This window comes from Gymnodraco acuticeps, unplaced genomic scaffold (assembly GCF_902827175.1).
Source record: "Gymnodraco acuticeps unplaced genomic scaffold, fGymAcu1.1, whole genome shotgun sequence".
NCBI lineage: Eukaryota > Metazoa > Chordata > Actinopteri > Perciformes > Bathydraconidae > Gymnodraco > Gymnodraco acuticeps.
Genome location: NW_022991180.1, coordinates 2,854,850 through 2,868,523, shown reverse-complemented (window position 1 = coordinate 2,868,523; position 13,674 = coordinate 2,854,850). Strand labels below are relative to the sequence as shown.

Here is a 13,674-nt window from a genome sequence, read left to right as displayed (position 1 = left end):
AAAGACTTGAGACTTAACTTGGAGTATACCATTGTGAGGTTAGCCTTGCTAAAGGCTTGATTGACTTAAATTAAGTCTTATAAACAAAAAGGTGATTCATTACTCTTTCATTAAAAGGGTTTTGGCTGTGGCTGCAACTGTGATTATTTGTATAACCTGCCAGTAATGTTCTGTAACTTGACCCTGTCTTGCCCTCAAGGACTCCAGATTTTAATTGACACTTGCGTCGACTGCAATCCGTTATCTACTTTCAGTGAATTGTCTTTGAATAAACTCGAATTTGTAGTTATTATTACTCTTTAGGTTTATGAAATTAAATACCCAGAAGCTATAAGTATGGACGACTATACTTTCCCTTTTAAATGTCATTCAAAATGACAAGTTGGCTTGCCCTGCTATCCTCTCATTATAACGCACTCATCCTCTCATTTTGCCCTCGATTAACTCTTGCTAAATCACACACAGACAGACACGCATGCACACACACCACACACACACACACACACACACACACACACACACACACACACACACACACACACACACACACACACACACACACACACACACACACACACACACACACACACACACACACACACACACACACACACACACCACACACACACACACACACACACACACACACACACACACACACACACACACACACACACACACACACACACACACACACACACACACACACACACACACACACACACACACACACACACTGCGGAAATGCCAAATCCATCTTAATCTTGTGGCATTTACAAAGAGACCACAGGTCTTCTGGAGCCTCATCGCAGCCTCATGGCCGGGATAACCTGCTCTGACTTCAAACAATCACTTACACACTTTATCTTTACAAGTCTATTCATTACAGAGAATGTGTTTTCTGCCAGTATGACACCCTGGCCTGGATACATCTGGCTGTCATTTCATTACCATTAACCTGCTTTATTACAAACACCTGTTGTTTTCCAACCAATGTGTTGTGCAGGGAATGCTACAAATACATTTTAAACAACGACTTCTGCAGTGATGAAGCATGTATTATTGTTGACCATCATCTTGCATGCTTCTACAACATGAATTATTCCCGAATATGCATCAATTTGAAAAGGCTGTACACACTGAGCATGTGTTGAAACAAATCGCCCGAATGAAGACCGGCCTGTCATTAAGAGACGGAACCGCTTTTATTGTGGGATGAACAAAAACAAAGCGCCTGTCACAGCTCTTTTCCGCAGTCTTCCCCCACATTGTCGGCCAAACAAAAACCTGAATGTTTCAACCTCTTTCAGAATTGGAGGTCTTTGTAATACACCTTGTGTTGCTGTCATGAACATCTATTCAGCTGTGTCACCCAGCCATGAGAGTAAGCTCCATAATGCACTCTGTTCTGCTATGACTCCCAGGCAAAAGGCCCTGGATCTCTGCCACACATTCCTTCAAATGACTGTTGACTGTGATTATATTGTAATGTGGATCCCTCTAGTCCAGTAGACAGAGAAATAAACACAGACAAATAGAGAAGTGGAGAGAAAGTGGAGAAAAATATGGTAAATGCAGCAAAGTTTAGAAATATATGTATTACTATTATAATAGTAATATAGTATTTTCCTTTAAATATCAACATAGTCTTTAAACTGACCACAGGTTTGTAATTGTTTCTACAAGTTGTTGTTATTGCAGCTTGCACACCCTCCAGGATCTGGACAGACTGCCAGCCAGCTGTCTTTTAAGACCCATTTAGCTGCACCTGCATTCTCACTTTCCTTCACTTGCACTGTGAATGATCTCCCAGATTTAGACCACTTTCATGTGAGACTGATTTCCCAACAGGATAATTACAAAACTGAGTTAACATTTGATCTTGTTTCAGTGGTTGAGAGCGCAGAGAATTATCCAATTATACCTGACTTAGAAATCCTTGCATTAAAGCTCATTTGTGAAACCACCAAGGTTTGTTTGAATCAGAAATTCAGTTGTCAATAAAATGGATTTAGATAGCTTAAATAACCTGACAAATATATTGTTGCATCACAACCATTATTTTTTTTTTTTATGGATTAGGGTAAAATGTTAGGAAATACCCTTATTGGCTTTCTTGCTTAGAGTTAAATGCAAAGATGAATATTTAAATGTTTGCATGCTAACTATGAAGCTAGAGCCATGAGGCATTAGCTTAGCTTAGTATAGCATAAACATTGTAAGCAGAGGGAGACAGCTGGCCTATCCCGGCTTTGTTTGTTTAAATTAATCTGTATACAAACGGAAATGAAAAAAGACAAGCTGTGGTTTTACGAGCATTAAAGGTGGGGTAGGTAAGTTTGAGAAACCGGCTCGAGATACACTTTTTGTTATATTCCATGGAATGCTCTTAACATCCCGATAGCAATGAATATCTTAAGTGCTTTGACAAAAAATACATTAAAAATGTTCATCTGTGGAAGCCGTAGCGCTGTAAAAAGCACGACCAATCATCTGAGCCGTCCCGTCTAAAGTAACTGGATGGCCTACCTGCCTGTCAGCCTTCCATCTGTGCACAAACTTATCTCGTGCCCTCATTGGTCATGTGCGCGTTCGTGTGTGTTGGAGGAGGGGCTCTGTAAGGAAGTGGCAGATTTTTTCCGGCTGTGTATTTTCAAATTCTAGCGCACTTGAGCTGGTTTCTCCAAAATGACCTATGACCTTAAAATGACCTTAAATGACCTTAAGCCTTTATGCTAATTCACTTCCTGCTTATAACCCCTAAAAAGTCATGAAGTGGTATTGATCTTTTACCGTCAGCATTAAAATGATTAAGCATATTTCCCAAATTGACAAGCTTTGACTGACCGGTGCTTCGATCTTGATGAGGGCGATGTCCGATTTCTCATCTACGTCTTTGATTTTGGCATCATAGGTACCACCGCCCTTCAGCTCCACTTTCACTCGATGCTTATTGGCCACGACGTGGGCATTGGTCACAATCTGGCCATCTTCTGCCACAATGAAGCCAGAACCACTGGCCACCGCCACCTCTCGCTTGGAATAGGTCATCCTGTTGGGGAAAGAGAGGGATGGAGGAGGAGAGAATTTTCAATTTAGTTCACTTTTTAAACTTGTCTCTTACCTAGAAAACCCTGAAAAGACAGAAAAATCCATGCATGATGTAACAGCAGTGTAACACTCGAGAGTTGAAAGCAAACAAAGTTAAAGCCTGTCTCCACAGGAGGTAAATATTGAAACAGTAGGCAGGTAAGTATTCAAAGGAGAGCTTGATAATGTATAAATAAACATAGTATTAAAAGGAAACAAACACACACTGCAGCATTAGTATACAGAAAAACCTCAATGCAAAACTGTTTTCATGTCAAACTAATGCAATGACAGCGAAGGAAAGAAGAAAAAGCGACACGAAAGAAAAAAGACAGTGAGGGAAAGGCGGAAACGTTGAAATCAGAGAGCTGCCGACGTTCAAAGAATCACTTTACAAGCACAGTGACAGACACGATGGAGGTGACACAGATGAAGAATGGAGTTGTCAAAAAAAAGGATGAGAAGCGGGCATAAAAGATAACAGAGCATGAAAGCTAGTGAGACGATGAGAAGAAAATACGATCACAGACTGAAGTGGAGTGTAAGTGATGTGCGACTAGTGTGGTCTGGTTAAGCACACAGGTGGGCTGTAAACTCTAGTGTGTTTCGGTCTGTCCCACACACACTGAGACACACACACTGAGACATACACACACACATACACACACACACACACACACTGAGACACACACACTGAGACACACACACTGAGACACACACACTGAGACATACACACACACACACAAACAGGTGCGTGGATCTTACTTGCGGAAGAGTTCAATGTGAACCACAGCCGGAGCAATTTTCTCCACCACGTCGGCAATGAAGTTGTATTTGTGTCTTGGGCTGTCTGGGTTATCATGACCTGAAAATGTAAAAAACACACACTTGACGATTACAAAACAAACAGAAGATGCACAGAAATACTGCCTGATGTAAGAGCTGTATGCAAATAGAAAAGAAACATAACTCAGAGAGGAAAATAAAAAAAGACCGTTCAATTGCGGTTTGCAACTGTCAGGTCAGGTCTGGCATGCATTCACACACATACACACACACACACACACACACACACACACACACACACACACACACACACACACACACACACACACACACACACACACACACACACCACCACACACAACACACACACACACACACACACACACACACACACACACACACACACCACACACACACACACACACACACACACACACACACACACACACACACACACACACACACACACACACACACACACACACACACAAACCTGTAACCCTGGCTATAAACCTCACAAATAAATACTTAACCTTGACCCTCACCTTAGCCTTTAGTTGATTGTAAACACAGAATCTAAATTCTCAAAGCATATTTTGTCAAGACCAAACTGCTCTTCACAAGTATAACACCACTGACACACACACAAACACTGTCTGGCACTGTATGTATGTGGACTGCCAAATGTACTGAATCACCAGTCCCACCATATCCATACGCGTTGGGCAAGTCAGGAAATGTTGACTGATTTACCTGGTAATTACGGTCTATCCAGACGACAGTTTAACCAAAGCTATGAATCAAGACTCCCCAGACCTTTCCCTGAGTGTCTCATCCTCCCATGCATAAACCCTTTTTTTTTGCCACGTATACCTAAAACCATTTTGTCTCACAAAGACACTTTTCATTAATTATTCTCCTAAAGAACAGAACTTACGAAAGTCAAAGGCACCCATAAGCCCTGGGATATCTCTGATTGCAGTGAAGGGTTAAGAAAGAAGAAAGAGATTTTCCGCTTTAGGTGCCTGTAAGCTAACACAGGCATGGAATGAGCGGTGTCTTGCCGTACTGAATATCCATAAATTATACAATATTAAAAAAATGGTCAAACCTCAAGGGGGAAAATTCTGGTGGTTATTAGCATGAAGCACAGAGTGCAGCTGAGACTGAAGGAAATCTCAGATACTTTTCAGGTCATTACTATTTACCCAGAGATGGACATGAAAGTCTGTATTCAAACAAAATCATGGCACTCTTTCCTCTAGTGGTTGAGGTATTTTACTCAACCTAAACTGACTTAATGGTGGCACTAGAACAAAAGTCAGGGGTGCGCTAAAATCAGTGGGAAACATCCTCTGGGAACCATGAACTTCTTTATAAATGCTCTGATAATCCATCTAAAAAATGTTGAGATATTTCATTACATACCCGAACATCTGGACCTGCTGGAGGGGCTAGAGAAAACGTTAAGGATAACCAAAGTCACTGGCTTTCTCCTCGGGCGGTGGTGACGAAGTCCATAGGGACCAAGTGCTACCGAGGTGTCCCTGAGCAAGGCACCGTTCCCTACACTGCTCCCCGGGCGCCGTTCAAAATGGCAGCCCACTGCTCCTAACACTAGGATGGGTCAAATGCAGAGAAACTGTTTCGTTATATAGTACCTGTACTACGTAATGACAATAAGTTTCATCTTCTTCATAACAATAACCTAAAAATGTCAACCTCATAGTGGTGCTGGAGTAAGGGGATCAGCAAAGTCAATTTAATGATCTTTGGAGAATGAATGTGCTACAATTCATCGTACGTTTTTGAGTTATTTTAGTCTGGGCAGAAGTGTTGGACCCCCCTGACCAACATCCCTAGAGCCATGCCGCTAGCAAAAAATAATTGAACAACTTTTCTCCAACCCTCAACATCTATTTCCATTTAAATATATAAATTAAACATTAAATCTCATAAATTAAACACAGGTTTCTTACCACAGTACGAGAGAAAACTAATGTGAACTAATTTACCTCCTACGAACACCCGGGGGTGTTCATGGTCAGCTCTGAGAGGATTATTCTGGCCAGAAACTGTGTTGGTTCTGGAGCGTCCATACAGGCTCTCAGTTTCTTTCACTTTACTGTGTTCCTGTTAGGGCTGCCTCCTCACGCATGGGGAACTTTATTTCTAGAGGCACACTAGCTATAATGTGATGATAGCAGAGTTATAGGCCCAGTGGTGACGAGCTGATGGGAAATCACGAATCACACGTTGTGCACACTTCAGTTACATTAAAGAGCGTTGCCAAGGAATTGTTGCCAGATTTAAACACTGGGCTTTATTTCACTGCGGAACTGAGCTTTAAAAAGCCTTACTTTTGTATATAATTAAGTCTAATTCGCTGTCTTCATACTAATTCATCCTTAACTTTGAAGCCCTGATGTGTGGATAGAAAGTCGGCATTTAAATCTTACTGATTAGTGTCTAAACCCTATATTGCTTTGGTAATATTTCACCATCAAGTGAATAGATGCCAGAAGCTGACTCCAGAAGGTCTGTAGTTGCAGGCTTTCCACTGTGTGGGAAAACGATATCTATATTTGGATATGGATAGTGCAGGGCAAGAAATAAGAAGTTACCGCAGACAATATGGTTAGGTCAGAAATACGTCGTCAGTGCTTTGATTAAAAGCCAAAACACTTACAACAAGCCGATGTGGAAAAATGATGTTGTTAGTTAAAAAATACCTTTAAACTTAATTTAGCTTTTTTTGTTAAGGGTCAAAAAGCACTTCACAAATCTATTAAAACCGGACAAAACTGAATAAATAAAAAGAAAACACTTGCAACATCAATGGCCGACCTGACAATATAAGACGGTTTTGAGGGTTCAAGCGTTTTTTAAGCATTAAAAAGTTATGAACAACATTAAGTTGTAAGCAATCCTGTATTTTAACAACTGTGTTTCATCAGCTGCAGTTGGATTATTCATTTAGGCATGTGAGCAAGTTACAGACAGAAGGCATGAATAATTGAATGAATCATTTGGAAATAGTCTATTTTAATTTGGTAAAACAGGAACAAAATAAAAAGGACACCAGAAATAACCCCTTCAGTTCAAGGAATAGAGGAAGGAGCCCAAAACCTATTTGTAGAGGTTTTGTAATTGTATTTGATCAGACGTGTCATGCAAGATACACTTTTTCACTGCTCATGATCATTTGCCAACAAGCCGGGCATTCTGGTGAACATCAGACATTTAAGAGGTGTTCAGCTACCACAATTTAAATATTTTGGAGATGACACTCAATTTAGGAGATGGAGATTGTACACCCGACCCTGTGATTAGCGACGGACTCGGCAGTACTATATGAGGCAGAGCAGTAGGTATGAGCTGATGGTGCGTGATGGTGAGTTCATTTATTTAGGAGACCATGGCAACAGGGGTGAGGAACGGGGAAAGAGGAAAAAAGATAAGTCCATACGTCTCTAGACTAAAAGTCTTACGTTTGGAAGATGAGCCAATCCTCCCTCGGCAGTAAACTTAAGTCAGTTTCAGTCGTGCAAAGTAAAAGTGGCTCCCATATGGAAATACATATTGAGGTTTGATCCTGCTTATAGTAGGTTTAAATAAAATGTGCTAATACAGTTTAAGCATCATCAGTTTTACAATATGCACATGTCCTAAAGTTTAAATCAAGTCGTTCAGTGATGGGGAAACCATTTACACCCACAAGTTGATTGAAGGAAAAACTGCATTTATTCTTCTCACACACACACACACACACACAAACACACACACACAACACAAACCAAACACACACACACACACACACACACACACAACACACACACACACACCACACACACACACACACACACACACACACACACACAACACCACACACACACACACACACACACACACACACACACACACACACCACACACACACACACCACACACACACACACACACACACACACACACACACACACACACCACACACACACACACACACCACACACACCACACACACACACACACACACACACAAGGCCTCCTATCCTAATCCGCTCTCTATATGCATTGACCTTCATAGCGTAGCTCTGGGCCTCTCCTTTTTTCAATTTTCCCTTACATAATTCCACTGTTTTATTGGCACCCGCAAGCGGAAGCAGTTTGTTCTCTATTCCCTAGACTCTAAATACTAAATGAGTACAGTGAGGTCAGCCCCTCCTCATGTACTCACACACACACAGGTTCTATACTGTTTAGCAAACTGAGGTCCACCATGCTTATTCCAAATGTAAAAAATGGAAGCACATTTTCATTTTGTTGAAAAAAAAAAAGAGTCACTGTGTAGACCATTTAAAAAATAATTTCCAGTTAGTCATAGTTAGCTTGGCTCAAAACTCATTTTTGACAGATGCCTATGTTATGCCACTAAAGCGTAAGATCATGACTCACTGAGGCCCTGCCTTTCTGCAGTTTTAGATATATAGTTGTGCTTTTCTGCTGTTTATAAAATAAGATTTTTTTGCCGCGTAACAGTAAGGTAAGATTCCAATTTAAACTATTTCCCATTTTGTTGTGGAACATTCTGTATAAGGATCAAAGAGATACACTGCTATCAAACTAAAATGGCCTCACTAGGTTCAAACATCATTTTGATAACTATAAAACGGTATATACTGTATGTTGATATAAATACTCCAAAGCTTGGGATTATAGTAACCTTTGTTGACATTTATTACAGGAAAGAGAACATACAACATATTTTGGTCAGAAAAAGATGAGATAAATATGAATAAAGGAGATTTATAAAAGGCATGCAGAAAAGATGGTTGAGCAGAGAGAGAATTAAGAGAATGATCAGCAAGAGAAACACAGGCATCATGAGCAGTAAGGAAGATAAATGAGGAAAACAGACGGAAACATGCAGGAGCAGACTGATAGAAAAACGTCTGATATTTTCATATTATTGTTGGCTGAGAAAAAGTCTGGGAAGAATGTGCACATTCAGCAAATGTCACAAGCCGGAGTCACAGAGTGCAACCTGACAGAACAGTCACTCAGCAGATCGGATTAACGTCGATACAGATAATCAAGAAAGTACATCCATATTCATCCAGTCAACTTTTCAACAAAAATAGCTTTTTGGGGGTATTCTGGTGGTCTTAGATAAACACCGTGTAAGTTGCATGTCATCCATTTCTACTAGGCAGCATTTTCCTGTCAGTCTCTCCATTTTCACCATTAGTAAAGTCTTGAAAATGCCAAATAAATTAAATGTGGGTCATTTTATTTGAACCCAGACACACAGACATGTTTGACCTAATGTTTTTTTTTGGACAACTTGCATAGTCAACGTCTTGCATTACCATCCACACAAAATAGGACATCATGCATAACGTACTTGCATATGTTTTCTTAAAATGGGGCCAAATTGCAGGGTATAGTTAAAGTCTCTCAAAGGGGGAGTTGAGTTTATTTTCAGTGTCATCCCCTGCACATCAAATCTAATGCTGAAGTTTAAATCAGGAGACATGCTTGGATGTCTGATGTATCAAATTAAATGTGAAATGCTTATTGCAGGTATGGAAATGTTCACTTCGGAACCTTGGAAAATCAGTATGCTTACCGCAGACTTGCTCTGTTTCAGACATGGTTAGCTCTTTGGGCGAAACGTAACCATTTGAGTTGTTTACATGACTCAAAAACAAATGTGGCGATACAGTCTGTGCTACTACCGCGCCCACACAGTTTTTGATGTATATGTAAACCCTTTCCCAAAAATATAGGTTGCTAATTTTGTGTTTTCCTCTGTGTCTCCTGCCTGTTTTAAACTGTCTTCAACGGAGGAGGAATTATGGCTTTGAATCAGCGCCAGACATTCCTTCATGTGACTGAAGTGTGATTTACGAGTGACAACAGAAACGGAGAGAAATAGAGAGGGAAAGACCCATTGAAAGAGAAAAAGAAGAGAGAGAGGAAAGAGTTTGGGGGTTGCTGGAGGGGGGGGAATATGTTTCCAAGCTTTGAGGTAAGGTCTTTGAGGCAACAGGTGTTGAAGAATTGTTCAGCTGCAGATGTGGTGCACACTTCAGTTCAATGTCTTTAACACCTGTGTGTTTGTGCTAATGTTTTTCAGTCCTGATGTGTCGATAATATACATTCTGTTTACCGTAAATAATGATAAAGGACTCACTGAATACATTGACATTTGAGTTCTCAGTTGGGCTGTTTCATAAAGCAGCAGAACAAGTGAAGAATTATGTCAGTTTATTTTTTAGCTCCACTGGTTAGGGTGAAATACTTTTCACATGACACTCAGCTGGTCCATACTGAAACACCCACACATACCAGTTATTACCAATGTATTGCTTCAGTACCTCTTAATAACGGCCTACACTATCCTTCTTATCAAATTCCTTTCTGTTCAGCTAATGCAGACTGCACTGGCATGAACTGTATTGTATAAAACAATCATATGGATCATATCCATGTGACTGCACATAAAGCTTTACATCAGGGAGAGATGGGTGACTTCATGGGTGACTTCATTCAACTGGGCAAAGGTTTAAACAGTTCTCTGATGGGAGTCTAATTGTTATTCAGCAACAAGAGGGAAACACAGTTGACTGTTGTTATCCTGGACACATGGGGATTGTGTGCCACTGAATGCAGCTTCAGGCTCAACATCACACCATAAAGAACATTTACATATGTACTTTAGTCTATCTGTACATGCTGTGACTGAATAAACTGTTTATCTGAAAGTGAGATTTAAAAAACATTTTTACTTAGCATAACTATTGTAAATACAGAGTGGCCTATACTTTTTTACCCTCACAACTTCCTACCAGATCAACTTCTCAGTCAGTGTTGGGGTCTTTGATGGTGATTAATACGACCCTATCAGCGTTACCTTTCCCGCAGGCTCCCCGCTGAATGAAGAGGACAGGTGGCTGCTGCAGCTTCTGCGCGCGGCGGCTGACCCTCTTCAGCTCGCAGACATTCCGGTAGGACACCCCATCGCTTCCACAAACCGGGTCGGTGGTTTTGCACACGCAAGTCCCACTCTTGCTTCTCCTCCTCACCGTGATACTGTATCCCACCCCGCCAGGGATCGAGCAGTCCAGCCCCTCTCCGCACACCGGGTCCCCGAGCTTCCCCAAGCCGCCGCAGCCTTCGCCCTCGCCGGACGCGCACACCGTGCAGCAGTGGCAGGCGTCGAGGCTCTGTCCCGCCGGGCAGTACGCCGGTATCCGGGGACACATCGACTTGTCACACCGAGCAGGACATCCGACAACATACCGGGTGGAGATCTGCGCATCTGCCGGCACGGATGAAAAGACTACCATTACGCACAGGAGTGACCAAAACATGGTATAAAACTAAAGTCTTCCAATTTAAATATAAAGTTTAAAAAAGTTCCTAAAGCTCGCTCTCTGCTTGCAGTGGCAATGGGATGAGAGAGCTCAGTAGTAATGAGGGGGGGAGTCACTTGAGCTGGAGAGGCATTTAACTGAACTTCACTGCACAAACCCAATTACGCGACCTCTACGTTTTTACTGACTCCGCATCAGACGCAACTCACTTTCTAGATAATCACAACAAGCCTGGTGATTGGTACGTTCACGTAACGTAGGAATCAGAAGAACGGTGTTATTGATTGGTCCTCAGAAGTGTGAGGGTAAAATAAAAATAAAATAAATAGCAGAAAAAAGCCTGCATGGGATACAAGAGATGAATCACTCAAATGTAATATTTGAAAGTAGCAGCATGGCAAAAAGACTTGCCAACTATTATGATCCTTGCTCCTGTTTCCCTCAAGGTGTATTGACAAGGTCAAGGTTATCCAACAGAACCTCTTGCAGAAAATCAGAGACAAGCTCTATGGTCTTTCATGGCAGATATTGGCATCAACTCGGATTTTGTTATTTACAAAAAAGAAAATGTACAACCCAGTAGGGGAATGAGCCACAAAGCCCAGATGTTTTATAAGCTGCACAGACATCCTGCAGGCCTAGTTCCTGCTTGTTTTTTGTACCTTTACTACTCCCTTTATGAATTAGTCACTCCTGGCATCCTCTCGAGCCCTCTGGCTAATTGGGAAAATCAGTAGTAGTGGAAAAAAAGTTGGTGGATTGTGGGATTTGTGGAGTTAATGTAGCACTTTGTGAACAACCCTTATAAACAGTCAAATTTGTTCTAATTGGAAATTGCACGAGCACATTTATTTATTTATGATCCTATCCCAGCTCTGTGGGTTATAAGCACCCCGCTAGCAGGAATATAAACAACATCTAATGGGGATATCCAAATAACTATAATTACAGCTCCCCACGTTCAAATGTAAATAACTTCAAGTAATCTTAATATTTCTATACGAATCTGCCCCTACATTGGAAAAACTACATTTCTCTCTAAATACAATAAAAATAAGCTTGGACATTTATTATTTATTAAAATAACATAGGTTTTCACATATTAAGGGAGCAACCTTTAGTCCTGGTGAACAACAATCTCTGTTTTAGACGTCTGCTGTGAACTGTAAGGAATCCAGTTAAAAAGAGGCAATGACATCAGTGTCATAAACCGCCTCAATATACTGTGATGAGTGCAGGCAAGAGGTTTAATGTCTAAAGGTTGGAATGACTGGCAGGGGAGCACCTCTCAGATGCATTGCCTTAAAATGGAGAGAATTGAGGCTCCCTGCGGTGCACCAGAGCTCATGGGTAACACAAGCCTCTCTATCTAAAGGCAATTTAAAGCGGGGGCCATAACGGGATAAAGGGCAAGTCATCTTAAAGACGGGACTTCCTTGAACAGGAAACAGAGAAAATGTACCACGTTTAACTTGTTTCCCAGAATTCCAGGTTGACTAATTGTTTTCAGAGCACCAAAATTACGACACACACTGTTGACCCATCTAAAAAAAGAATAAGTATAGAGTATAGACCTTGCAGCATCTCCAGAACCATTATGCTGCAATCTTGTAGAGCATAAGGATGTAGGGCGAGAAGTGGTGGGAAAATCGTCAGATGAAAACAACCTCATCATTCTCCAAACAAGGCTAGATTTTAACCAATGATGGACTCCACTGAGGTCTGTGTGATCTCTCCAGTCTGCAGTGATGTCTCTGGCTGTGAGTCGGCCCCCTGAGATTCCAAATGGGGCTTCGCTTCCACGTCGAAGCCACACCAAAGTGTTGCATCCTCCAATAAGGAGCTGAGATAATATATGAGGAGAATGAGGTAAAGACAACTAGCTTCCTGACGAAACACACCAAGCCATGTTGTTTTCAAATCTTTCTGTGAAAACACTTGACATCACACTTATCAACCCTCTGGTGCCTTCAAATGCAGGATCCCCATCACGCTGCACTCTCAGACTGCAGCCCAGAACGTGTCGCCGCTGGTTATCTGACAGATTAAAGAGGCTTTACATATTCAGTGTTGCTGTATGACCTCACTCTGTAAATCTTTCACATACTGCAGCTATAAAGCCAGAGGCTGCATAGCACCTCATTAGGAGCTGATGAATGATAGGCAGACAAACATGTCTAATTCATCAGTGTCCAGGAAATGCATACTTTGTGCAGTGATTGAGTATATTAACTCAAGTAGAGTACACTTGTGAGTTACTTCATTTCGTATGACTTTATACTTCTTGACCAGGTCAGCATTGCAAATGAGATTCTATCTCAATGCTTTTATCTAGTTAAATAAAAAATAAAAGTTCGACAGATCAACTCCTCTGACTCAAAGAGGAATATTGTACTTAGCTTTAGTGCAAATTAAGATTT

The 13,674-nt window shown here is 41.2% G+C and overlaps 1 protein-coding gene across 1 annotated transcript in view; it reads right to left on the bottom strand.

The window, feature by feature from the left end:
• Window positions 1-11,403, bottom strand: part of htra1a (HtrA serine peptidase 1a) — a 28,836-nt gene extending 17,433 nt beyond the window's left edge. The window contains exons 1-3 of the mRNA XM_034237686.1: window positions 10,792-11,403; window positions 3,856-3,955; window positions 2,848-3,052 (exon numbers count right to left, since the gene is read on the bottom strand). Of these exons, the coding sequence (XP_034093577.1) occupies window positions 2,848-3,052; window positions 3,856-3,955; window positions 10,792-11,251 (765 nt within the window). The 5' untranslated portion in view covers window positions 11,252-11,403. The remainder of the gene's footprint in view (window positions 1-2,847; window positions 3,053-3,855; window positions 3,956-10,791) is intronic.
• Between the last annotated feature and the right edge of the window lie 2,271 nt (window positions 11,404-13,674).